Genomic DNA, 27826 nt, shown 5'->3' with positions numbered 1-27826 from the left:
CTTTAAGCAGAAATAAGAAATGTTGAAATACAGGTGCCAGGAAAAGAAACATTAGGCATAAACAATGGTGCTAATGGCGAAACATTTACAGAAGATCAGTAACAGTTAGTAAGGAAATAAGATATGCATGCCTAGCCCAGGTAAATTTATCAGATTCTGCTTCCTTTGTTATCTTGTTAAGTTCTCGCCCTTTTATCTGTATAAATAAGATCTTTTGTGTCTTGCATGGTGCTTAATTATCTGGGTATTATTAGCAGAGCGCTGTGCTAATAAAACAGAGTGGTCTGACAAACTGTGAGTCCTGAGTCTAACTTTGACACCTGGCAGTGGGGATTTCATACCAGTTGGGGTGTAAATAATGGAGCCTGAGAAGGGATTTCATTGAAAACACATTGTTTAGAGCTGGGAAAAAGCAGTGGGTGGAAAACCTGGAGAACAAGGCCTTCTGTCTCCCCAGAGAGCGGGCAGCACGTGGGGGCTGGGGCCTGGGCCTGGGCCTGCCAATGACTCTCAGGGCATCTCTACATGGGGAAATTATTCTGGATTATGGTCAGGTGTGAATTTAAAGTGCTAGAGCTATTCTGGAATAAGTGTGTCCACAGGGGGAACTAGCCTGCAATAGCTATTCCAGTCAATTTCTCCCCCTAGACAAGCCCCTCCCTTGACATAGGAGGGACCAGTTACGGAGAAAGAGGGAGGCTGGTTTTCCAGTTAAGGTGCTGGTCTGGAATTTGGGAGGTGTGAGTTCAGCTCCCTGCCTTGCCACAGACTCTCTGTGTGATCTTGGGCCAGTTACATTTCTCTCTCTGGGCTTTGGCGCCAACCTTTAACTAGGGAGAATAATTCTTCCTTTGTCTGTCTGGTCTGTTTAGATTGTAAACACATGGGGGCACAGACTGTCTCTCTCTCTCTGCAAATCTCTACACTGCATTGTAATCTGGGGTCTCTATGAGCCAGCACTGGACTCGCTGTTTCCAAGCCCACACTTGAGCGTCCGCAGTGAATTGTAAATCTGGGCTTACAATTGCTGGAGCTGGGTCTCACAGCCATGCTAACGTGTCCACACTGCACTACACAGACTTTCTGACCTGGATCTGTGGCTTAAGGGGTGTCCTGAGACATCAGCACTTATCTTTGAGAACTCATGAGAAGGTCTCAGCTGGCGTACTCTGTCCAGTTCTGGGCACCACACTTTGGGAAAGCTGTGGACACATTGGAGAAAGTCCAGAGGAGAGCAACAAAAATAATTCAAGGTCTAGAAAACATGACCCGAGAGGAGAGATTGAACAGTCCGGAGAAGGGAAGACTGAGGTGGAGGGACATGATGATAGTCTTCAAATAGATAGAAGTTTGTTATAATGAGAAGGTGATACATTGTTCTCCTTATTCACAGAAGACAGGACAAGAAGTAATGGGCTGATATTGCAGCAAGAGGGATTTAGGTTAGATATTAGGAAAAACTTCCTGTCAGGGTAATTAAGCACCGGAACAAATTACCTAGGGAGATTGTGGAAGGCCTGTCACTGGAGATTTTTAAGAGCAGGCTGCATAAACACTCACTAGGAATGGTTTAGATAATACTTAATCCTGCCTCGGTGTAGGGACTGGATTAGATGTCCTACTGAGGTTACTTCCGGTCCTACATTTCTGTGATTCTGTGACAGGGCTTGGACACAGGCTCTGGCCCACCCACCTAGTAGGGTCTTAGGATCTGGGTGCCTGCTGACTCGAGTCAGACTGATGTGTGTGGATGGAACGGGGGCTTGGACTCAAACCTGAATCATAGTGCAGGCTTAGTGTGCAGTTTAGACATACCATTTGTGTCTATACAGCATCTAATTTAATGGGGTCCTGATCTCATTTGGGGGGCCTCTGGGAATAACTATAACAATAAGAGGGGAGCGGTTCTCGACCTGCCTGCTAAGACTGCAACCCAGGAGGCTAAATGCTTGATCCTGCACCTAATTAAAGTCCTTCCTCAGGCAAAGTCCAACTAGCGTCATTGGGATGCAACTGCATTAGGACTAAGCAGTTGGTCCAGTATTTAATTTCTCCACACTCTTCTTTCTAGCTGCCAGCTGCACCGTTCCACCCTGGTGTTGGCGGCATCCCTTTGCCGTCAAGAATGTTTGTGTTCCTATAGCTACAGACGCCATCCAGGGAATACTTCCCAGGTTATTTAGAGTAGCAAACTGCACTCGTGTTAATTCAATTGCAATCCATCCTTGTTGGCTTGACAGGAGTGAATTCATTTGTTATTCATGTGAATGTCACATGTACTCCAGGACATGCTCCATCATAATTTAGCATTAGTTAATGGCCACTTAAAATGTTCCTGAAGTATCTATAAAAGGTACATTGGCTATGGGATGCACCAGGATGGAGAGAGAAAAATATATCAGTCAACAAACCGCATTAATAGAGTGAAGGTGCTGAATGCTTCAGTCTGACAGAGAGAATATTTCCCCTACTCAGGGGACGGAATCCGAGCCTTAGCACAGATGGGCAGCTCACCACCAGGGCTGCCTGAAAATTTTTGGTTCAAACTCTTTTTTCCATAGGAAATTGGGTTTCTGACATAACCACATCTTTTGCAAAGTGTCCACTTTCATGGGCGGTGCATAACGGAGGCTGGGGGAGGCTAAGCCTCCCCAAACCTCGTACTACCAGGGTGGGGGCCGTGGCAGATTACCGCATGGTCCAGAAGGCTTGTGCTCAGTGCTCCCGGCCAATTTGGGGCCTCCAGAAAAATCTCCCCCTACCACACCTCTGGGGGCATAGAACTTTTCCAGTCTCGGGGCCACAGTGGAGGGGTGCAGCAGAAAGAAGCAAGTAGGGGGTGGGACCTCAGGGAAAGAGGCAGAATGGGGGTGGAGTGGTGCCACAGTGTGGGGTGGGGCTGAGAGCAGCGAGCAGGCACATGGCCTTGGCCAGGGGACTAGCCTCCATCCATGTCCGCTTTCCATGGAAAATGTTGATTTTTCATCCAAAAAAAGGGGCACCTGAAAACCCAAATATTTTAAAGTAGCCCATGATGTGCCATAGCCATGCAGCTGCCATAATAAATCACCTTTCCTCACCAAGAGGGGAGATTGTGGAGCATCATGGGAGATGTAGTTCCACCAAGGAGCCCAAAATATACGTCACTGGGAATATTAAGAACCCAAACTACAACTCCCATGAAGCTGCGCAGCAGCATTTCAGAATCAAAATAGTTCTGTGGTTTTGTTGTTGTTTTTTTAACTGAAAAGTCTATATTTTTTCTGGAAAAAAAATATAATATCTGACCAGCTCTACTGCTCATATCGTGGTCATCCCAAATAAGAGTTATCACACATTTTCGTTGCTCTCCTCTGGACTCTGGCCAATTTGTCCACATCTTTCCAGAAGTTTATTTCATTAGCTTTTGGGGGAAACTGAGGCATCTCAGATGCTGCTGTGCTGAAATAACAGGCAAATGATGACTTCCAAATGTAACCACTCTCCCTGCTGTAAAACTGTGAGTATAGTGGAGCTGCCCTGCTTCCAAATACGCCACTGCAATCAAGTAGAGCATCCATGTTGCGCTGCTGGATGTGCTAAGAGTGCTTGGAAGGAACGCACCTTCTATCCTAGAGGAACCCCATCGCTTTCAGGGGAAGGCCACAGGGCAGCAAACCCCCTTTGGGATGTTGATACAAAAGAGTCATTGACGCTTCACTGTGAACAAGACAATGAATTTTGGCCTTTATTTTTCCATCGACCAGCAGGCGATGATTTTTATGTGTTTATGATTTGGAATCACTGGACTAAGCGTTGCTATGAAGAGTTCACAGCCGCTCAAAGTGAGGCTTCATCCAAGAGACAGCTGGAGAATAGTCCGAAATCAACAAGACGCAATGCGGTAAAGACAAGTGCAAAGTATAACACTTAGGAAGGTAAAAATCAAATGCACGACCACACCACTGCAAATAACTGGCCAGATGGTTGTACTGCTGAAAAGGAACTGGAGTGTAGAGTAGATCCCAAACTGACTATGAGTCAACAATGAGATGCAGTTGTGAAGAAGACCAGTATTCTGGGGTGTATTAACAGAAGTGTCGGATGTAACATACGGGAGGTAACTGTCCTGCTCTACTCAGTGCTGGTGAAGCCTCAGCTGGAGTACCGTGTCCAGTTATGAGTGCTACACTTCTGGAACGATGTGGACAAATTGGAGAGAGTCCAGAGGAGAGCGACAAAAATGATAAAAGATTTAGAAAACCTGAAAGGCTAAAAAACTGGGCATGTTTAGTCTTGAGAAAAGAAGACTGAGGGGGTACCTGATAACAGGTTAAGGGCTGTTACAAAGAGGACAGTGACCAAATGATTAAATGTGATCAATCAATCAATTTGCTAGCTGCTTTCAACTACCTGAAAGGGGGTTCCAAACAGGATGGATCTAGACTCTTCTCAGTGGGGGCAGATGACAGAACAAGGAGTAATGGTCTCAAGTTGCAGTGGGGGAGACTTAGGTTGGATATTAGGAAAAACGTTTTCACTGGGAGGGTGGTGAAACACTGGAATGGGTTACCTAGGGAGGTGGTGGAATCTCCTTCCTTAGAGGTTTTTAAGGTCAGGCTTGACAAAGCCCTGGCTGGGATGATTTAGTTGGGGATTGGTCCTGCTTTGAGCAGGGGGTTGGCCTAGGTGACTTCCTGAGGTCCTTCCAACCCTGATATTCTATGATTCTATGATCAAAGGTAGGACAGGAATTGATGGGCTTAATCGGCAGCAAGGAAGATTTAGGTTAGATATTAGGAAAAGCTTTCTAATGATAAGGGAAGTTAAACTCTGGAATAGGCTTCCAAGTCACATCATATTGTTTCTGTTTCCTGATTGGAGGATACAACACCTTGAGAATGTACTCTACACAAGGTGAACATGGTTAAAAACACGAAACAGAGTTTGCTTGATAACAGATCTCATGAACTGGCCTAGAGTCACATCCCAGAAACATTCACATGAGCAGAACAGTCTGAATTACCAAGTCAGTCTGTTGAGAATCATGAATAGTGGTACCAGGAAATAAAGGCACAGTTTTAAGAGAGATTGGAAGCTTGGTTGTAAAATTTTCAACATTGTAGTTTCCAGTCGGAAAAAGCAATTTTCTCCAAAGTGAAATGTTTCCTCAAGAAACAGTCGATTTTGACAAAACTGTCAATGGAAAAGAGTCAAAACAAATCCTTTTGGCTTCCTCATTTCATTTCGATTACATCAGAACATTTTGTTTCATTAATGCTGAAATGGTTTCTTTTTTAATTTCTTGCTTTGTTCAATTTCATCACAACTTTTATATGAATTTAAATATTGGATTTTATATCCTATTTTAATGTTTTGCCTTTATCAAAATGAAAAATGTTGATGTCTCTGATCAAAATTTTGGGGGATTTTCCATGACAATTTTCAGGATTTCAACTTTTCCTTCCAATTCAAAACTTATACGCATTTCAAAATGTCAGAATTTCCTGCATAATGAAAATTCTAGTTTCTCACCAGCTCTACTTGGAAGTGAGATCCAGTCAAACCCGAGATTGAATGACAACCCAAGAGGCTCACTTTCAAGCAGGCCCAGTGTGACAGGGCCTAGTGAACACGGGGTCTGCTTTTGAGATCAGGTTTTGTGGGGGAACCGGACAGAACCCGGCTGCTTGGACTGAGCTTTCCTTGGATTTTCTCTTTTTGAATTTTCTCTCCACGGTAAAGCTCAGGTGTTGGGAACCAACGCGATGAAGAGAGAAGGAAATGCCAAGTGCCATCCCTGTTTGTTTGCTGGTTGCAGGCAAATGGGAAACATTGTTTGTATCTTAAAATGACATGATGGCCGAAAGCCATTTGCAGAATTCCTACAGCACTGCACTGAGGATGCAAGCCTGATTCAGAGGCAAATCCATGGGAGCTTAACTTGAAATTACCTAAATCTTCTTTCATCCACCTCTGTGTGTGCTTCACACCAGCACAGACACTCATAGGGCGTGTCTACAAAGCAGATGGGATCTCACTCCCCAGGTCCAGCATGAGGCGACAGATACGTACCGGCACTAATGCTGCTTGAGCTAGTGGCCACAGCTGCTCGGGCTAGCCACTTGTGTCCGCACCCAGGGGTTCATGTGCATTGCCACTTGGGTGCCTAGCCCAAGCCACCTCCCGTGCAGCTATGGCCACACTGTTTTTTAGAGGGTGATGGCTGTCCTCGAGCTAGGGATTCTGCTACCTGTGTTGGGAAGCACACTCCCAGCTGCAGAGCGGACACACTTTTACACTCAAACCCTCTGAATGCAACATACTTCACAGGAGTGTGAGTCAAAACATTTTTTTCAACAGCAAAATTACTTCTTTGGGCAAAATGAACAGTGACTTGAAAAACTATTGAAAATTTCCAGCTTTTCAGTGAAAAACTGAACTTTTCTGGGTGAAAATGAGGCACAGGAAGGAGGAGAGAAATCACTTCTTGAGGAACGCTAGATACACCAATGGGATTGACAAAGGTATGTACACATCTAACTCCCATTGGTTTCACCCATCGGCTCACCATCTGAATCATTAAATGCTTCTCGGACCTGGTCTACACTGGGGGGTGAGTGGGAATTGATCTAAGTTACGCAACTTCCGCTTCGTGAATAACGTAGCCGAAGTCAACGTCCTTAGATCGATTTAATGTGGTGTCTTCACTGCGGTGAGTCGACTGCTGCCACTCTCCCATCAACTCTGCCTGCACCTCCCACCGAGCTGAAGTACAGGAGTCGATGAGAGAGAGCTTGGGGGTCGATTTATCACGTCTAGTCTAGACGTGATAAATCGACCCCTGCTGGATCGATTGCTGCCCACTGATCCGGCGGATAGTGAAGACATACCCTCAGTCACTTTTCCCCGCCACATGGCATCACCTCTTCCTCTGTCTGATGCTGGGATCTCATGGGCTGAGATCATGCAGGGGGTTGAATAGGTACAGAGTCCTCATTATCTAGCTGGGCTCTATTCAGAATTGGCTTATCGGCCTCCTTTCTGTCTCCAAAAATGCAGTGTGGGGCTTTTTTTTTTTCAAAAACCCACCGGCAATCAAATGCCAGTCTTAAAACAACTGCTGAGCTTTATAACCCATAGCGATAGCTGCCACTCAGCTCAGATCTCCCTAGATTAATATTTAAATTCTCATTACCACTCAGTTCTCTTGGAAACAAAACAACGTTTATGGTCAATAAACAACTTCCCATGGACGTATTTTTATTGGGTTCCTCCATGGTGGGGACATTCCTGGCCAGGGAAGGCCATTTAGAGCCACTGAAGGAGAACAGGGTAATTTTTGTTTTCAAGTTAAGATGATTTTTACAAGGCAGCTCTCCGCAATGAAGCCTGCTGGATTCATGAACCACAAGAGCTGTCATATATTGCATGAATGGCTACAGCGAGGATTTATCGAGCACTGTTGATCAGGATCTGAGCTCCCAGTGCAATTGGCTTTTCTGGGCAGGGGGATATTTGTTAACCAAGACGTCACTCTGTGTGTCTCTTCCCCCGTGTCATGTGAAGAGCTGATCAGGAAGTTTTTCACAAACCAGTGTTTTGCCCCCAAAAAAGCCAAATTTGTCGAAAACCAAAACTGTTCACAAAACAGGGTCAGTTTCACCGAATCTTCTAATTCCAGAAGTGACTGGAGAAAAAGACTAGACATTTTCCAAACGTCCCATTTCGACATTCTTTTTTAAGTGAAAAGTTTGGGGGTTTCGAGTTGAAACGACATCTTGCTTTGAAATTTTGGTAAATTTAGACTCCGCCCACCCCCTCAAAAAGCTTTTATTTAGAAAAAGAAAAAAGGCCAGATTCAAAATTAAGCATTTGGGAATTATTAAAATAAAATGTTGTGATTGACCCAAACTGATTCATTCATTTCTTTATTTAAAGATTTTTCAAGTCACGGAAGTCATTGAGATTTTCGACCATTTTCATCCCAAGTCAGGATGGGAAAACTTGTTGATATCTGGACATTTTTGGTGGGATGAGAAATCACACCCACCTTTTCTTTCACCTGGAAGGAAGAAGCAGTTGATATAAATCTGCCACACCTAGGCATCTATCTAGCATACTGAACATCTAAGTTCATCTAAGGGCTCCCATATGGCTCTGGTTGACACTCTAAACAGCCCAGATTTGAGACAGAACCCCACAGCGGTAACATCTCTGACACAGTGAATGCCATGCCATCAGCATATCAGACTGCATCATGGGCACACTGAGCCAGCCGTCATGAGTACAGCTGGCATATCCAGCTTCCTATGAGCTGGCAAACTAGGTGCTGCTAGCTTTTCAAACTGGCCACGGTTGGTACACTGGGCTGGCTACAGATGTGACAATGAACCATCTGTTTACGGTACTTTGGTGGCTTCCATTGTGGTAGTATCTGAGCACCTCGCAATCTTTTAAAGTGTTCGTCCTCACAGCACCCTTGTGAGACAAGACAGTGCCATTACCCCTATTTTACAGGTGGGAAACTGAGGCACGGAGAAGCTAAATGACTTACTGAAGGTCATTCAGGGAGTCTGTGGCAAAGCAAGAGAATCATTGTGACTCTAGGCTCCATATTCTTTATGAAAATATGCTTATAATATGGGTATGACATAACTGAGATATACTTTATGCAAGATGGGTCTTGTAAGGTATCATTCGAAACGTTCTGATCTACTGAATGTGATTATCCAATTCGTATGCATCTATCATTTCTGTATCTAAAGTTAGGAATATGGACTATGTAACCATTAAAAGTGGGTGTGTATTGGGAAGACACCCACCAGATGACAGACCATCGGATTTGATGGGCCATCAGGAAGGAACAACAAGGCCATGAAGATACTAATCTCTCTACCTCCTGGGGGGCATCCTGGGACATAACTGTGACACTGCTAGGGGTCCTGTCACCTGACACTAAACATTACCTGGGACTTCTTGTAACTTTCCACTGGAAGGGAAGTGGGGGGGTCAAGTTTGGGAAGCAAAGGATTCCCGCCTCATGTAAATCCAATTTAAGAGTGGGGAGGAAGGCAAATGGGAGGACTCCTCTCCATGGCCTGTCTGCCCAAGAAGAAAGACTGCTAAAGCCATCTCACCATGGCTCACTCTGACAATACAATCAATACAACCACTCCTGGTGAGGACACGCACCAGGGACACAAGGAGCACAAGCAATGTAATTACTGTGGTGGCTGTATCCCGATGTAATTTGGATTGACATAATTTTGTAGCGTAGACATGGCCTCGGTGGCTGGGCTTCTCCAGGGAACACCTCGGAGGCCTTGAATGCTATCACCCAGCCTGATGCCCTGCAGCTAGCTGCGTTCTTTAGGCACATTTTCCCCTTGACAAGGATTTAAATATTGTCTTTGAGGCTGTTTTCTGGACATGCAAATGCACTGGACAGTTATTTATCCGCTCCTTGCTGAAGAGGAGCCCTGAGAAGACAGGGCCCCACTGTAAAGAAACTAATCATTCCACAGCAGAAACAGAGGTACCTACTAGTCAGTGGCTTGAGACACAAACAGGATGGTTCATAGCAATGTTTAGTTCCATGACAGGTTCCTCCCCTGGGTCAGCATCATTAGGTCCAAGAAGAGAAGGCCAACCTCTTCAAAAGTGAGCTCTAATACTGGGTGCCTTGGGTTTTTGGATGCCCAAAATATTGAGGCCCCAGAAGGAGTGACCATGATTGGCCTTTGTGACTTGCCCATCCTCACCTGGGAATCCGCGAGGGAGTTAGCCATACGTCCCAGGACTCCCAGCTCCCTGTCCTGTGCTTCAACCCCAGCGCCAAGTCATTCTTCCCCTCCGAGTGCGTCACACCTGTGACTTCAGCTTGGTTGTATTTCATTTCCCTGGTCCCCCTCTGGGCAGGGAGTTCCCCAGGGCAGCTGCTGGCTGTGACTGTCTCTCCACTGCCACAGAGCAGGGTGGGGTGGACCTAGTCAGTCTGGAGGGAGGAGCTGGGCTGGCACTTGGATAGTCCCAGCCTCCTGCTGACCCTCCAGATTCTGCAGATTCCTGCGTGGCTCTCAGGGTGTGGACTGTAGCAGAGAGAGCTCCCTGCCTCAGTGGGGATTCCCTTCCCTTTTAACCCTCACCTGGACTGACACAATCAGGCCCTGCATTGCTGCTGCATAGTAAAGGCCCTTGTGTTCTATCCAGTAACCCTGCAGGGCGGCTGTGGAGGGAGATTTATCCTCTAGGAGCAGCCTGGAGAGAAGCTTAACATCACACGCTCCCCTGTGTATTGCAGTTTTAGGCAGAATATGGACTGAACATAGGGTGTCTGTATGTCCCATTTTGGCCAGGACAGTCCTGTTCCCTGGCAGGATGTCTCCACGGCGGGCTTGCCGCAGAGCAGGGGGCCATGCACGAGGAGTGGTTGCACCGACTTTCCTCACCCCTGTATTCCTAGCCTTTTCCTGACCTCACATCTTGAGTCTCCTGAAAGTCCCAGGTTGGTTCCCAGGCTGCCAGGAGAACAGGAGGCACAGCAGCATGCACAGTTTCACAGTAGCGCAAGAAATCAAAGAAAGCACATTGTCACTCGGGCCCCAGTCCTTTTCCCCACAGCAGGAGAAAGGCCACAATGAGCTGTGTGCTCCGTTAGGAAAGAGCACAGCTCGGTTCCAGTGCCTCTCTCCTTGTCTCTGCTGCTCCACTGCAGCTAAGCAACTCTTCCCTGAGAGCTTAGGCCAGGCTGGGCAAGAAATAGGAAGCCCTGGCTGAGAGTCATTACTGTCCCTGCCCTCTAGCTCAACCAGCAGTACATGTACCCCTGGCGTATGCAGCGGTCTTCCAGGGGTACATCAACTCATCTAGATCAGTGTTGCTCAACCTGGGGGTTGTGGCCCCCAAGGGGCTCGCGGGGTGGGTTTAGGGGGGTCACAAGTGCAGGACTGGCGTTACTGAGTGGCAGGCAGGGCAACTGCCCAGAGCCCCACACCACAGGGGGCCCCCCAAAGCTACGTTACATGCTTCAGCTCTGGGCAGCAGGGCTCAGGCTTCAGACAGACTCACAGGTGAAAACGAAATTCAAGCACCACACTGGACTGTAAGTACAACATTCGTATTCCCAGCCATTTATTTTATCATATGGGGAAAAGGAGAAAGTCAGCACGTTTCCAGGCATAGTGCGCCGGGACACTTTCGTAGTTTGATGTCTGATTTTGGTAAGCAAGTAGTTTTTTAAGTGAGGTGAAACTTGGGGGTGTGCAAGACAAAGCTGCCTCCTTAAAGAGATACAGTCATCTGGAAAACTGGAGAGCCACTGGTCTAGCATCTAGGGCCCCATCTGAGCTCCTCACAGGCTTTAATGCGATTGTCCTCTCAACTCCCGCGTGAGGCAGGGCAGGACAAGTGTCCCCATGTCAGAGATGGTGTCTCGTGGGATTTTCAGAAGCTTTCATAAGTCACACTCGGTCTCCGTCTCCAGGCACCTAAATATCTAGCTCTGAGAGATCAAGCCATTTGCCGAAGCTCGCAGAGGAAGCTTGTGGCTCAGCAGAGATTTGAACCCAGGTCTCACAGGTAAAAGACGAGGGCCCTCAGCCCCATTCCTCTCTAGCGCTAGCAGATACATCAACAATTGTCCTTCACAGTGATTGCAACCAGCTCCTCCTGCCTTTGCAACCGCTCCAGCAATCCTAACCTTGATTTTCATTTCCTCACGTGTCTTAAACAAGCCACATTCCCTTGGCTGTCAGCATCCTCCCCGGACAGACCATTCTCTACCCCGTTTTTTGGAGAACTGGCGTCTCCCTCCAGCTCAGACCTCATTTATTATGGTCATTCCTTGGACAGGCCAGACCAACTCGGGAGCCACGAGCTTCCGTTCTATGGCGGCACGAATGTCCTTGGCGAAGGGAGTCGCTCGAAATGTATGACTCAGCATTTCTGCCCCTCCAGCTGGACAGATTGGGTTGGCGAAAGAACGCCAAGACCTCTGGCGAGGAAAGGCAGAGACTCCCAGCCCCCAGCTGGCTCTATCACGAGAGTCTTTGCCTCCTTTGAGGTCCCTTTTCCACACATTAGGTCTCATCTCTCTGTGCTGTCAGAACACACGTCTCTCCATGACAGGCATATGGCCCCCCATTACCCCAGCATCTCACAGCCTTCAATGTCTCCTCCCTCACAGCCCCGTGTGGTAGAGGATTGCTGTTAGCCCATTGTGCAGCTGGAGACCTGAGGCACCAAAGGGCATGTCCGCACCGGCACTGGAGGTGTGACATTTAGCTCACACTACTCTGATGCTAACACTAGAAGTGTAGCCAGGAGCAACGGGAGAGGTGCGCTGCCCCGAGTACTTCGTTAGGGTCTTGGTCGGGATCAGATATAGAACAGCTGGCACCATGTGATGAAGTGGAAATGTTCTGGCTGTGTTATGTGAATGCTGAGTGGGGAATATTGACCTGGGAAGGTTGCTGGGGAGTTGTGCTGGGACAGAGCATTGGGGAAGGGAGCATTCCTGAGCATGTAACCTGAGAACCCAGGAGTGGGGTTGAAGGCCAGGTAACACCTCTGCTCGGGAAGCTGGACAAAGGCTGGGAAGGAGCCAGGGGGAGGCTGAGTGAGAGGCTGAAGGGAGTTTCAGTTTGGAGCTGGCTGGGAAATGGAGAGGGGCACCCCGATGGGGCTGTGGCCTCCCTGGGGGCCCCAGATGACCTAACTAAAGGAGGTCCTGTTGTCTGTACCGGCAAGATCTGTTTTGGACTCTGTTCCTGTCATGTAAATAAACCTTCTGTTTTACTCGCTGACTGAGAGTCATGGTGAATCGCAGGAAGCCGGGGGTGCCGGGCCTAGTCTCCCCCAACACTCCGTGACACCCCACCCACTGCTCGTGGCTCCCCTTCTGTTTTCGCTCAATCAGCTTCCAGCTACAGTGTAGACAGACCCTCTGTGGTAGAATCCACGTCTGCCAGGCCTAGCCACTGGAGAAGGCTTTTATTCTGGTTCTCACTTTTCTAGGCCTCTTTGGGAATGTCGACCCTGCAAGAAAAAAAGCACCAAGTCTCAAAGCCTGGGGCGACAGACTCAGGCTATGGGCTTGGGCTGTGGGGATAAAAATAGCTCTTGATCCAGACTCTAAGACCTGGCCCTGTAGGGTTTTCTTTGCAGTGTAGATATACCCTTCTTTGTCTCTATTAGTCAACCTAACTAGGGACATACCTATCCCCCATCACAGTAGTATCTAAACACTGAGCAAGTATTGTAAACCATATTGCTAATTAATTGCCTGCCTGTATGCAAAATCATTTGAATAGGGCTTTAATGTTGATGTGTGTGTGTGAGCGGGTGGATGAATCGTGTCTGTGTGAACAGGTGGCTGTGTTTGTGTGTGAGTTTGTGGATAGTTGTTTTGTATGTGTGTGAGAATGGGAGGATGTATGTACGATGGGGTGGATGTGGTCTGGTGTGTGTGTTGGGTATAAGTCCGAGTGAGTGGGCGTGTTGTGTAAGCAGGAGGATATGTCTCCTGTGTGAGTTGGTGGGTGTCCAGGTGGGTTTGTGGAAAAGCTAAGTAAGAGAGCCGAGATTTCTATGAGCCCCGTGGCCTTTGCTCTTGTGGCAATGAGCTCTACAGACCAGACCCAGCTCCTTTGGAAGTTCTGTCTCCTGCCTTCACCACCTGTCGTGTGCTGGTCAGGAGGCCCACTGCTCTGGTGGAGCACAGCTGCAGTGGGGGGTCATAGTCATGGTGGGAGAGATGATCTCTCAGGTAGCAAGGGCCAGTCTCATGAAGATTTTGAAGACCAGAAGAGAGAGCTTGAATGGGGCTTTGTATACATTGGGGAGGCAGGACAGAGACCAGAACCCTGGGCTGATGTGTTCACAGAGACCTGTGTGGCTGCACAGACAGAAGGAGATGTTTCCCTCTCCCATCTCCAGCCTCCTCCCCAGTCCCCTCTCTCCACACAGGACACCCATGTCTCTGTGTCTCTCTGACCCTCTATGCATCCCACTTACAAAACAGCAAATCAGTGCTCAGGGAGGAGCCCAGTTCAGACAAAGAACCAAGTTGCCCTGATGTTCTGGTGCCGACCCATCTCTGCAGGTTGTCCTGGAGGCATCGCAGAGAAATCCCCAGAGGGGCTGTACAAGTAACCCCCACCATTACGAATACAGTACAGAGACAATCAGGTAATAATGTCCCTTCACGCAGTTCTCAGCACGTGTCTCCCGCCTCCCTCCTCTCATGTCCAAAGGTCTCTCACTCCTTCTCCCGAGCCTTGTCATCCCCTCAGGCAACTGCACCATTGTACTGGACACGGCCTCGTTCCAAGCAACCCAAAGTCCCACAGCAAGGGAGCAGGGCAATGCTCCCAACAAGTGCAGTGGCACGCCGATCCTTTGTGCCTATCATGCATGCGGGCCTATTAACAGACGTCTGCATTTAAATATGTGCCACTCAGCAAATGTGGCTGCATCACATCTCCTGTGAAGAGTCCACGTTCTGCAGTGAGGAACCAGGACTAGAACTCTGAGACTACAGCTCCAGAAGCACAGATCTTTCCCACTTGAGCTAAAGAAGAGTGCCATCAGCGAGCGCCAGTAGTAGGTCCTAGAAGATCTGTCTGAGATCAAGTCTCATCAGTGCAAGAAGCTCCCTTCTTCGTGTCGGATTCCCCTCATTAATGAGGATTGCTAGCTCCCTAGGACAACGCCTCAAACAGATCATCGAGCCAGTCTTACCAATTTTTGATTAATAATTTATCCCAGACTCTTTTCTATATTTAACCAGCTCAAATAACCAACGTACAAAATTGATTCTCCAAAAGTGGATGAAGAATTAGCGTAAAAAAGTTGAGGAGAGGGTAATCAGAGTGGAAAAAAAAGACTATTTTAGCAGCTTAGCAGTATGGTTATAGATGTGTTAATGAGTGAGAAAGGAACATCTGGAGATTACGCAGGTCGGTTAGTAGGTAGATTTTTCCCCCAATGGAAATATTTACGTGAGGCAGTACCTGTTGTAAGGAGACTATCTATTGATGATCATTTGTACTGAAAATAAATACACATATAATAAAGACAAACACACACAAAGTCTTAATGTTACCACTGACCTAAATGGTCACATTCAACAGTATGTATAAAACAGTCCTCAGTTAGCAAATGACCTTAGATAAATCCCATTTCTTCATGTATTTCAATCCATGTGTGGTTATAATTTCCTGAAAACCCCAGTTCTCTCTCTTAGGATACAAGACAAGATTGATAATACTCCCGTTCCATGCTCCTGTCCTCTCTATTTGCACCTGACCTGCTGCCTGACACGCCCGTTGTGCTCAGCGTAGCTGGGCGAGCTGAGCGGATGGCTGCGAGGACGCGTGTGACACTGCTCTCTTTAGGGGCCATACACGCACCCCACGTGCACACAGAGGGTGGAGTAGGTCCATGGCTCCCTATTTTCCAGCCCTGCCCTCTGCTCTCCTGTCTCCTGTGCCATCTCTCCTCTCCAGCACTGCCCCTTCCCGGTCTGCCCTCTGCCACTGGCTTAGTCTGTCCACTCTCCCAGAGCCTGAATGATTTCTATAGTCGATCCCCTCCTTCCTCGCCCTCCCAGCTCTTAGGCGTCCTCCCACGAAACCATCACGGAGCTTGGTCCGGCCATTAGAGAAGCAAAGTGATGGAGCGCCAAGCTGCGCGGTGGGTGCAGGGGGCCCTGATCCTGCACTGCTGAGAGCGCTGGACAGTAGCTGCCCTGACTGGTACGAGAGCAGAGTGCTCAGGGGTCTCCGTAGCATAAGGGTTGTACAAGAGACCTTTTTTTACCCTATGCTGCCCAATGCACTTGGTATACTCCGCAGACATCCCACTTGGTACATGCCACAAACACACACATCCCACCCCACCCCGCGACTGCCCGATGCCTGGGTACCAAGGATTCCCAGGCACACGGTGCTCTGATGGTGCCGAGGTTTCTGCCAACAAAACCAGGAGCTTGTTGCGGTTTGTGGCGTCTGGGTTTCTTTTCTTCCCCATGCGGTTCTCTCCCTGCCCACCTCTGGACAGGTGCAGCACTGAAGCTGGAGTCTGGCACGGGACTCTGCTGTCCTGCTGCACAATAAAGGAATGGCCGCCAGGCACTTAGCCCCAATGGGGAAGTGTTGCCTCCACGCCACCCTGAATGCAGCAGCATTACCCAGCTGCAAGCTCACGGCAGCTGGGATCAGCATGACACAAAAGCAAAAATGTCCCGCAGCTGAAATGTGGCATCACTACAGGACTATTTCACTCACCCACATCCCAGAAAAACGCCAGTAGGAGGCAGCCCTGGCTCATGCTTAAATGGGGGGCCTTGCAGGAGCAGCAGTTTTGAATTTGCAAAAAGGGGGAGGTTTCAGAGAGGTTGCCGTGTTCATCCGTATCAGCAAAAAACATGAGGGGTCCTTGTGGCACCCTAGAGACTAACACATCTATTTGGGCTTCTTCCCAACGGGGCGTATCATAACCTAGTCCCAGATTTGGACCTTAGCGTCCAAAATATGGGGGTTAGCATGAAAACCTCCAAGCTTAGTTACCAGCTTGGACCTGGTAAAGCTGCCACCACCCAAAAAATTAGAGTGTTTTGGGGCACTCTGGTCCCCACAAAAACCTTCCCTGGGGACCCCAAGACCCAAATCCCTTGAGTCTCACAACAAAGGGAAATAAACCTTTTCCCTTCCCCCCTCCAGGTGTTCCTGGAGAGATACACGGAAGCAAACTCCATGAATCTAAACAGAGGGATTCCACCCTCCCCGTTCCCAGCCTTGGAAAACAGAAGTACCGAGAGTTAATCTCTCTTTCCCCCTCACCCAGAGGGAATGCAAAGTCAGGCTAGTAAATCTAACACACACAGATTTCCCCCTGACTTCTTCCTCCCACCAATTCCCTGGTGAGTACAGACTCAATTCCCTGGAGTTCCCCACTAAAGAAAAACTCCAACAGGTCTTAAAAAGAAAGCTTTATATAAAAAGAAAGAAAAATACATAAAAATGGTCTCTCTGTATTAAGGTGACACATACAGGGTCAATTGCTTAAAAGAAATATGAATAAACAGCCTTATTCAAAAAAGAATACAATTCAAAGCACTCCAGCAACTATAGACATGTAAATACAAAAAAAACATATAAATCACTATCTGATCTTCTGTACTCACAACTTGGAAACAGAAGATTAGAAAGCAGGAAATAGAAATCCCCTCATAGCCGAGAGAGAGTTAGACCAAAGACCAAGAACAAAGGACTCACACACAAACTTCCCTCCACCCAGAGTTGAAAAAATCCTGTTTCCTGATTGGTCCTCTGGTCAGGGGCTTCAGATACTTCTTTCCAGGTGAAAGAGACGTTAACCCTTAGCTGTTTATGACAGGGCTCCCTTGTGTTCCTCTGCCTCCAAACTCTCTGCTTGGGATCCTGACATGCCCCACAGTCAGCTATTGCCTATTAGTCAATGTGTCACAGACAACTGGGATTCCCGTTTTTCACAGTGCTGTCTACTCTTGCACACCAGTTCCAGAATCAGCCCAGAAAAGGATGCTAAATCCTTGGGAAACCTCTTGGATGCATCTTTGCAGGAAAACCTAGGAATTCACTACCCCGAGCTGCCCAGAATCTGATGAACCGTTGGCTGGGAGGCATTGGCAGTATCTTGGGAGGAAGGAAGCACAGAGTGTACAGAAAACACAGCTGGAATCCTGTTAAATAAATAACCGACCGCCAGCATGGGAAGGGAACTGGGAGAACAGCAGAATGGAGCAAAGCCACCTACTCCATGCACCATGACTACGCCTTCCCCTTGCCTGCCTTGCTCCGCAGCGCAAAGACGACGTGTGAAGCTGTCACGTCCACGTGTGGGAGCAGACGCTGTGTGCACACGCACCCAGTGCAGACCTCCCCCTCTTGCTAATGGGTTCCTGTTTCTTTGGACTGGGAAATGTGCAATTTGGTCAAGCAAACGAGAAGAGCAAGAGTTTCCAGGGTGGGACATTTGATTAGGACACAGCCCCGCACTTGACATCGAGGTGCCCCCAAGAGGTGAAACCAAATAACCGAGCCTTGTCCATTATGAGCACCAAGGAATCAGCGCTAATATCACCACACCACGTATCTACAGGACAATCGGTAGCAAAAGGGAAACAGCCCTAGAGGAGATGGGGGATGTGCCGCGGTGATTTACAAACCAGCCTTTAAAACCATGGCACCTCCTTTTCCATCCGGTGCCACTCCAGGATCGATGCCAGGAAACCACATGGCACACCCGGCAAAAGAGCAGTAACTTGCAATAGGTCAGACACTGAATCCTGACGGTCAAATGCATGGATTACAATTCACCAGCCTTCAGCTTCTAGTTTGTGGGCGGGGGGAAACACATTATTCAGGCCTTTGCTTTTGGGCAGAAATTTTCACCATACGTGACACACCACAGATAAGGGTATCTTAAAAGAACTAGTGTATTCTTCAGGCAGGACCCATACAACTGCATCCTACGGCAGAGATCCCATCGGGGCCATTTCTGTAGAATACCAGTATTTCTTTAGAAGGCTGACACGTTTCCCTGCAAAGGCCCTGCCTGGTCCTAGCCTCCTTTGGCAGACTAAGAATTCTGTGGCAGCCCGTGGAAGGTCAGCGTCCTTTTGGAAATCACTGTGCTCATGGAAACTCAATCATAGAAACACAATGCATCATTCCAGAGTGACACCCCCGGATTTTAAGCTTTGGGTAAAATCACCAAAAGTTCCTAAAGCCCAGATCCTCAAAGGCATTTGGGTGCCTAAATCCCATTGGTTTCTATGGCGTTAGGCACCTACCTACCTTTGTGAATCTGGGATCAAATGATTTAGGAGCCTAAGTCCCATTGACCTCCATTCAGGCTCCTAAGTGCCTTGGTTTTGAAAATGGGAATTAGGTGCCTAAGTCACTGAGGCGTGTTGAAAATATTACCTTGTAAGTGTTTGGGACTTTCACACTCAGCTAATAGACACTTGCTGCATAATAGTGAATCTGCATCTGGTTTGGGGCGGCCTATCCTCAATGGAAGAGCCATATGCACTGTTGGGATCTGGATGACAAGCACTCCTAGTGCCTGAGGACTTCGCTCAGGGATCACTTTCAGCTCAGGCCAACGGCTGACTTGAGTGATACTTTTATGGCTTCAACTCTCATATGGGCTTCTCCTTCCCACCCCCACCCTGCCCCACAGCTGCCATCCCCATTCTGACACACACACTCCACTCTAGTCCCAGGCAACAGCGTAGGATTTAGTGCCTGTCCTGACTTAATGCACCTCTGAACAATGCGAGCTGTTTTTAATGATCTACGAGCACCGATTCCTGCTCGTAACCAGGTAGCTGGTCCTGAAGGGGGTTCATGAGTTGGAAACTGCCAATTACTGCTCCATAAAATACAACGTTCCCCATTTGGATCTGCCAGGAAAACATTCGCCACCTCACAGCCATGTGCCAGTAGCACAAGTCAGCTTAAGCCGCAAGATATAAAAGTAGCAGAGACAAAAGATTGCATTTGTAGAGGTGACATGGTCCCTATGCCCAGGAAATCAAAAGACAGCAAGCAGGCCATTATGACAACTTAGCAATTGATGCTAATATAACCATACCATGTACCCATGGGACAACCGGTAGCAAAAAGGGCAAACAGTGTCCATCCTGCAGAAACAAATGGCTGAAAGCAACCAGCTTTATGCACTCTTTGGTTCACTTAACTCTCCTCAAACCTGCTTCAGCTGGCAAGGAGAGAAGCCAACGGGGAGAGTGCCGATGAGAGTCACAGCTCAGCACAGCCCCCAGCAAGAAATGATTGGCACTCACCTCTGAGACAGCAGCCAAACCAGATGTTTAAGAAAATATAGGTGCTGTTTGGAAACCCTCTTTCCCCTCTCTCACCCACGCCAGCATCTCCCATCCAAGCCTGGCCCCTCTGCGATCAGAACCGTCACCACTTTCCCATCCGCAGGAATTCAAGCTTTCTTTCAAGCGACGTGCGTGTGTCTGTGTTTAGAGCGGCTGCTTTCCGTTCGTGAAACACCACAGGCAAGTGTCAGTCACTGTCAGGGGTGTAATCATATACTCTTAAGCCATTTGCTTCTCTCACTCTCCCCGGACTCAGGTGCTCGTTTCACACCTCAGCCGGCCAAGGGAACGGACCCAGCGCTGGGACCGTAGCCGAGTCTGCGAGATTCATTTTACCTCTCACGCCAACGCAGCGGCAGGAAAGGACCTGCACAGCACAGCAAACTAGCGACCATGCCAAGGATTTCAGAGCCAGAATCGCAGGCCAACAACACAAGATCCATCCTGAATGACAAGGCCTCAAACCGCGGGTCCATCAAAGCTACAAAGCCCAGGCAGAGGCTGCTGTCCCAACTGTTGCACTCAGACCTCTCTCCACCTCAGCACCCTTGCCTTTTGCACTAGCATCCGTCCAGCCCAAGACATCGGCCTGCCACCGCAGCCCGCCAGCTACGGATAGTGCTATCTGCTAGGTGTGTCAGCAGGGGCCCATCCAAATCACAGCTCTGACAGCAAGCCGCCCTTGGGAACTGCTAACCTACTAGGGATGACCTACTAGCTAACTGCTAACCTACTAGGGATGATCAACCAGTATGAAAGGCCTCTGGCAAACAAACTTCAACTCAACAGGCTGCCTGCCTCTTTTCCTGAACCAAGCAGAGATGGCTCTCTCTCAACTTACCCTGACTCCCTTGGCCTGATCGCATCGCCTTAAGCACCTGCTGGATTCTGCACCCCCACGGCCGGCCGCACACCCAGAGAAGAGACAGGAAGCAAAAGCTCTGTCCATACTCACAGTTTTGAAGTCCTTCTGGCTGCACTCCTGACCTTTGAACTTGCAGTACAGCAGCATATCCTTCAGGTCGTGCCCCACGCGCCCCAAGAACTCCTGCATGTTGAAAATTTTCGGTTTGTATTGCTTAAAGTTGGCCTTTTCCTGGAGAGCGGCCAGGACAGCCGGGTCAGCCAGGTGGGGCTCTGGAATCTGCAGGTTCACGTCCAGCAAAGCCAGGAGCTCCCCAGCGTGGTACAGGTCATTGGTGGTGAGTCTGGAGAAGCGGAACTCGTTGAGGTTACAGATGGTGACCGCGGGGAAAATCAGGCTGTTGGCCACCACTTCGTCCACTTTAGTGACGTGCTGGTAGGAGAAGTAGAAAGCCACCCGATCTGAGCTCTCCACCAGGAGGAGACCCAGCGAGCCCACAAAGGCCAAGGTCCATAGCAACCGCCGTATCGTCACCGGCCCATAGACAAAAATGTAGCGGATCCCATGGAGGGAGGAAGTGTTGGCAAACATCTGGATGCTGGAGGGCTCCAGGCTTCCCATGCTGCCCTCGCTGGTGGTGTCCTTAAGATCCATTGGGGTAGTTTGTTAAAATCCTGGCACTATTTTTCAGGTCAGTGCCTCTCTAGACAGGCAGAACTTGTCTCCCCACCACCACCTGCCAATGGGCTGCACCCCTTATCTCTGGGGATCAGGAGGGGAGAGAGGAAGAGAGGATCAGGCCAGCCACTGGGAGTTTCTCCTAGGAGCTCAGCGCTAGCCTAGCAGGGGTAAATATTTATATAAAATCCATTCAAACTCTGGCTCTTGATTTCCTCCGTGCGATAAGGAGGGCTGGTTTTATTGAGGGAGACACCAAGGTGATGTGGAAGAGATGTGGGTGGGAAGCGAGAGCTTAGCCAATGGAAATAAAGTCCTCCCCCTACACACACACACTAAACAGCGATGAGATTAGGAGAGAGCAGAAAACCAGGCGAGGCAGCTCGCAGCCGGCTGACTAGCGCCCGATGCACAAGGCTGCCCACTTTGCCGAGCTGATGTACTGCGGAGCAGCGGTGCTTTCTGACTGCTTGATTTTTCTGCTCCGATGTTGCTAGCGGCTGGATTCGAGCATCCTCCCAGCCCTGTTTTGGGCAGGGCTCCAGAGGCTGCCAGTCTGAGTCCTCGGAGGAAGCTGGGCTGCTGATTCAGAGGGAGAGAGGAGACAGAGGAATGCCAGAGGGAGAGCGGGGAGAGAAGGAAAAGAGAAACAGAGGGAAAGAGATGCAGGGCCCCACACAAGCACAGACACAGAGCAGCAGGCAGCTGCCTTCTCTTCCTTCAAACAGCAGCTCAGAGGCAAAAGCTAAGGAGGGGCAGGACTTGGTGGGTAGCTGCTGCAGAATGGGAGACCCGCCGGCTCTAGAGAACTGCAGGGTGCAGCTCGGGGTGGGGGGACGTTTCTTCTTGTCCTTTCTCATTTCTTCCCCTCTTGCTTCCTTTGAGAGCCTGTCCGCTTCGGGACCCCTTGACACTGCAGACGATCGACAGGCGAGAGAGTCACTCATCGATCCACCGCCTCTGGGATTTGTCTCCTCCAGGGAGGCCCAGGGAGAGGGGACTGCTTCTTAGGAACCTCAGCTTGTTGCTGGGGTGAGGGTGATGTTAATGAGTCATTAATCAATCAAGCCTCTTCCAGAGTGCAAGGAGGAAGCCAGCAGGCTGCCTCTCTATCCCCAGAAAGAGGTTTGCTCAGGGTTCACCCAGCCACATGTGGAATTTCCAGCCGTTTTGATTGCCTTTGAATGTACATGTGAAAGGCATCGGTGATGTGTTTGTGTTTAAAAGGGTTTCCCAGGGAGGTCACAGCGGGGAGGTGGGGGTCGAGGCCCCACCTGACTGAACGTAGGCTGCGGTATCCGGCAGGAATAACTCCCAACGCTGCCGCGCCCTGTCTACAAGCTGTGGCCCATGGGGCCTCGGCTGCACCGTTTCAGGGCATTGTTGTTCTGTGTTGGCCCCTTGGATCTCAGTGGGGTCCTGGGCTGCAACTGAGGTCCCTGCGCACTGCAGTAATGATCATGATCATTCACAATAGCCGCACTGGGCCAGACCCGGCACAAAGAAGTAGGCACCATCTCCATTTGTTTTGTTTTTTAAAGATCTCCCACAATGGGGCCCTGCCCCATGACTGAGACTAGCTGCTACCACAATACAAATAAATAATAATAATGATAAAGGAGAATTTCTCGCCCTGGAATAAATCCTGCCTGCCTGCTGGTGACAGAGAAAAAATATCTCGATTCACTGGATTTGCTCCAGGCCTAAAGCGTGCGTGTGAATTTCAGAGGGGTGAAATCCTGGGCCACACTGAAGTTAATGGAGAAACTCCCCTCGGCTTCAGTGGGGCCAGGATCTCACCCCAAAAGGAAAGTTATTGCAAAGACAGCTGATTTAGCTGGCCTCAAACCGTTTGATCAGCTCAGTTCTCCTTTCACTCCCAGGAGCTGAGTGGTGGGCCATCCCCCAGCAGTCCCCACGGCAACCACCTCCGTAACCTCCCCACGGAGCAGCCCCAACAACCAGCTCTTCACTGAACACCATGGGGCCAACAAGGTCTCCTGCTCCAGTGCACGATGGAGCCTGTGCAGTTCAGTATGTCGAGCTGGACAACACCAGAAGTTGATGCAAAGGAAGGGACATTTTGCTGCAGGGATTGGGTGTCAAAATGGGCAGGGAAAGGCGGAGAAAGAGGCTGGGCGGGGGGGGAGACGGAGGCAACCTCCACCCAATGACGATCACCCCCAAACCAATCTCCAGCATGCTGTTAAATCATCTTGCAATTCAGACACCTTCTGCCAGCTTCCAAAACCCTGCTGCACGCTTCCATCCTACACAGGACGACTCTGGCCAGCACACCGGAGACTGCACTTCCTGAGCTAACTGCATGAGCTGCGACAGCTTGAGCTAAAGCTAGCTGGCCGTGCCTGTAACAGAGACCTGTCTTCTCCTGAGCGGGCCCCCTTGTCAGTGTGTTACGCCAGCACCTTCCTGCAGGTTACTCACGGCCACGCTTCTGAACCTGGACTCCCCCATGCCAGACAACCCCTCCTGAAGCTGATTCCCCCAGGGGCTGAATCCCTCCCTACCCAGGGACAGCATTAACCATGGGAACTCTGATATTGCCCTGGGTGCCCTGAAAAAGCCGTAACACTTTGCATGGCTTGAGCCCCTCCAATCCAAGGATCTCAGAGCACTTTACAAGTGCCACTTAGCCTCAGGACTAGGGTGATCAGATGAGATGAAGAAAATGTCGGGACAAAGATCTGTCGGGACGTGGGACAACCACCCAAATATCGAGACGGTCCTGATTTTATCAGGACATCTGGTCACCCTACTCAGGACAAGGAGGGGGGGGGGTGCTGTAGGTTTTAGTATCTCCACCTTGCAGACAGAAAGCTGAAGCCTGAGGGCCCAGGTCCACAAAGGATTTAGGCACCCAACTCCCATTGACATCAGTGGGAGCCAGGTGCCTAAATACCTTTGCAGCTCTGGGACTAGGAGTTTAAGTGACTGGCCCGAGGTCACATGCAGAATCAGCAACAGAGCCGGCAAGAGAACCCAGGTGTCCTGATGCGTAGTCCTGTGCTTCAGCCACAAGATCATGCTCCCTCCCGGAGGCGGGAATAGAACCCAGGAGTCCCGACGCCTAGTCCCTTGCACAAACTACGTTCGCTGATGAGAGTAGTTCACAGAGGCGAAGGGAACCGGAAAGCTTTGCACTGGGAAGTAGGGGGTGGGGACGCAAACGCAGGTGGCCTGAGGAACACTCCTGCCAAGCGTGCTTGTTCTATGCTTCCATATATCTTCAGCACTCGTGGCCATTGTGCCAGGACATGCCACGTGAAGCCCAAGAGAAATGCACCTTGCACTTGCTTTTCTGGATCTCACACCAGCCCACAGGGCCGTGCATCATGCTGTTCCGTGTCCCCTGGACATCTTTCTGATGATGCCCACTGCTGCTGCCAGGAGAGCACACACCAGCCAGGAGAGCAGAAGGTACCTGACTGTCTCAAGTGCACCATCGTCCCCCAAAACACACACCATACAGCCCCTGGCAACCATGAGATCCCTCCCACCCTGAAGGCTGGGAGCCGCGATGGACACATTACAGCAGCTCACAGCTAGTCACGCTGCCTTGCAAGGATCTATCTAGGCTGCCCACATGGCCCACGGCTACCCCTCTGCAATGTAACGGAGTCACTCTCCGACCACTCTGGGAGGCAGGCCACTGCTATTATCCCCCATTTTATAGCTGGGCAGCCGGGGCACAAAGAGACTCAGTGACATGACCAAGCTCAACACAAGAATCCTGCAGGAGGGATTTAAACACGGACCTCCTAGAATTCCACGCTCAAGCCCTCACCACTGCACTACCCTCGCTCTGGAGTCTCCAGGATGATAATCAGTGCTACCCACAGACTGCACCAACATCCCCACAGGGCCCCAAGTAAACTGACTTCTCTGACACAGACCCTTCTTCCATCCCACAGCAACCCCAACCCCCCATAGCCACTTAACAGTATCTGGAGAGAGAACACATAAAGAGACGATTGATAACATCACTGATAACAAACAGGTGTTCTATCAGCACTTTCCCCGGCCAATCTTTGGAGTCTGTTTCGTTTAGTCAGTTGTCATTGAAAGTGGAGTGTCTGATCCAGGGCTGTAGTAGGCTCTCTCGCACCATCGCTCTGCTCTTTCATTATTTAATATGCCTCGCACATCTCCTCCCACTCACGTGACTCTAACCTCCTCTTGTACACACGCGTGATGCACTCGCACGGTGGCGGGAGGACACCTGCTGTATTTTCAACCGTTTTGATCTGTTAGCGTTTAAACTGTGGCAGGGGAAACACTGCAGCATCTTTAGCTGGACACAGAAGCTTTTGACATTAGCTATCCCAGGTAGTGTGATGATAATGCCAATCTCTAGACCCCTGGGGGGAAAAAAACCCTGCAGATTCAATTATTTTGCTAACAACTGCCAAATCCAGAAAGAAACCAGCCAGGCTGGTCAAATCGGCCAGATGGTAACCCTACCATCAGAGCACAAGCCCAGCCCTCTTTGGAGGCAGCCTGCCTTATCAGCTGACCCAAGCTTTCTGTGGCAGCCCCATAGACTGTGTATTATAGGCAGTAGGGGTGAAAACCCAAGACTTAAGTGCTGCCTAGGCCCTGCACTCTGGCTCTGGGCAAGGGGGAATTTCATCCTAAATTAAGTGTCACCTATAAGGTGCTCCTCTGTGGCTCCCCTGCCCGCTTGGGGCACCAACACGCTCCCTTGTAACGATGGCCCAGGCTGTAGCAAACGCTCCAGGACGATACATTCAGCCCATCACCAGCTCTGTCTCAGGGGCAACCGGCCGCTGCTTTAGCATCTCTCTGCTGTGGCTTGATCCCCTCCCGCAGCAGCCTGGCTGGTGCTGTCCCAGCTGATGGACAGAGGAGGATGGCCATGAGGATGGAGCTGCAGATCAGACTCCTGCTCTTGATTTGCGAGTGGGATTTGAAAAGCATGGGGCAGAGTCACCCTCTTTGTTTCCAAACCTTTCCATGGGTGCGGACAGACGACCTCCTGGATCAGCCCCCTTTTTCTCCCCACCCATTGTACTCCTGGGGTTTAGCTTTGCAGACAGGAAATCTGGGGAAGGAGCCTCTCAGAAGCCTATGTCTTGTTATGTAGAAGCAGTTGGGAACTAATAGAGTGTCTCTTTCAAGCACCGAACTCCACACTAACTTCCTCCCTGCCTCAGTCTCCCCAGTGTTAGTGCAAGGGCTTTCTCCTCTGCAGCTTCTGCTGTTCGGAATCATTTCTCTTCCCCACTGACGCTCCATGGACTTTCCGATCTCACTTGCAAATCTCTCTCTTCCTCCACTGCCTGCGATAGTGACCTGATGAGCTAATGCTTTCTTTTATTCCCCACGAGCTGTCTTTTCCATCCTGTATTCTATAATTCACACCGTTCGCCATCTGCTGCCTTTTATTACTTTACTATGTACAGTGCTTTGGGGACAGTTTGCATGAAGAATGCCAGGCAGCCCCATGCTGGGTATGTTTGCTGGGCCATTCTCAGCTGCTCATAAGGTCGGCCTGCTGGAGAGGAGGGCAGTTTGTGAGGATTCACTCAACAGACATAGGACTAGAGAGAGACAATTGCCAAGTATGCGCGTGCGTGCTTGCACGTTTGCACAATCGGGCACCGGTGTTCTCTACTGGATGGAATGGGAACTGTTGACCTGCTGTAGCTCCCCGGGGAGGGTAGGTGTTTGAGGCTCTGCTGTTGCCATGAGGTCAGATGTGTTGTGCGGCGTATTGACAACAGCTGCGACAGCAGCAAGGACAGGGGAGTGGTGAGGGTACTAGCCTGGGACCTGGCAGACCCAGGTGCAATTCCCTGCTTCCCCAAACAATTCCTCTGTCACCTTGGTCAAGACCCTTAGCTTCTGCAGCCGTGAAATGGGTTGAACAGCACTAAAGGATCTGACATGTTCTGACACTATATATCAGTGGGGGCCAGATAAGCTCCAGTCCTCTCTCTCAGTGGCCATGTACTTATTACACCACCTTCCCAAGATGCAACTTTTGTCATGGGAGGGGCCAGTGGGATGGTAAAGGCCAAAGGCCAGCTGACTCAGCCATCTGCCCCGCATGTGAGCTCAGCTAGGCAGGTCCCCTGTATTCCTTGAGCCTCTCTCAACTCTTCTCAATGAACTGGGGGACCAGTAGACCTGTCGGTAGGTGCCTTCTTGTCTAGGCAGGTCTTTCTGTAGTCCTGAGGGAAACAGACCAGAGAAGAAGCGTGCCTCGGAAAGTCTGCTTGTCTTCCTCCCACGCAAATGAGAGGCTGGGGAGCAACAGGGCAGGGAGCTGATCAAGGGAATATTAAAGAACAGATTTGTAGGAAGAGATTGTTTTCTCTCTGGTGTTTCTGCATTGAAAAGACCTCTCCTGCCCTCTAGTGTCT

At 49.6% G+C, this 27826-nt stretch overlaps 1 protein-coding gene across 3 annotated transcripts in view; it reads right to left on the bottom strand.

Moving 5' to 3' along the window:
• The window catches only part of LOC115639125 (acid-sensing ion channel 2), a 1118572-nt gene extending 1096935 nt beyond the window's left edge, over positions 1-21637 (bottom strand). Inside the window, exon 1 of one of the 3 annotated variants that reach the window (XM_030541526.1) lies at positions 20832-21637. In XM_030541526.1, coding sequence (XP_030397386.1) covers positions 20832-21395 — 564 coding nt within the window. In that variant the 5' untranslated portion in view covers positions 21396-21637. The remainder of the gene's footprint in view (positions 1-20831) is intronic. The other 2 variants (XM_030541525.1, XM_030541524.1) reach the window with 2 other exon arrangements.
• Positions 21638-27826: the final 6189 nt, after the last annotated feature.

Source organism: Gopherus evgoodei, chromosome 23, assembly GCF_007399415.2.
Source record: "Gopherus evgoodei ecotype Sinaloan lineage chromosome 23, rGopEvg1_v1.p, whole genome shotgun sequence".
Taxonomy (NCBI): domain Eukaryota; kingdom Metazoa; phylum Chordata; order Testudines; family Testudinidae; genus Gopherus; species Gopherus evgoodei.
This window is presented reverse-complemented; position numbering and strand designations above follow the sequence as displayed.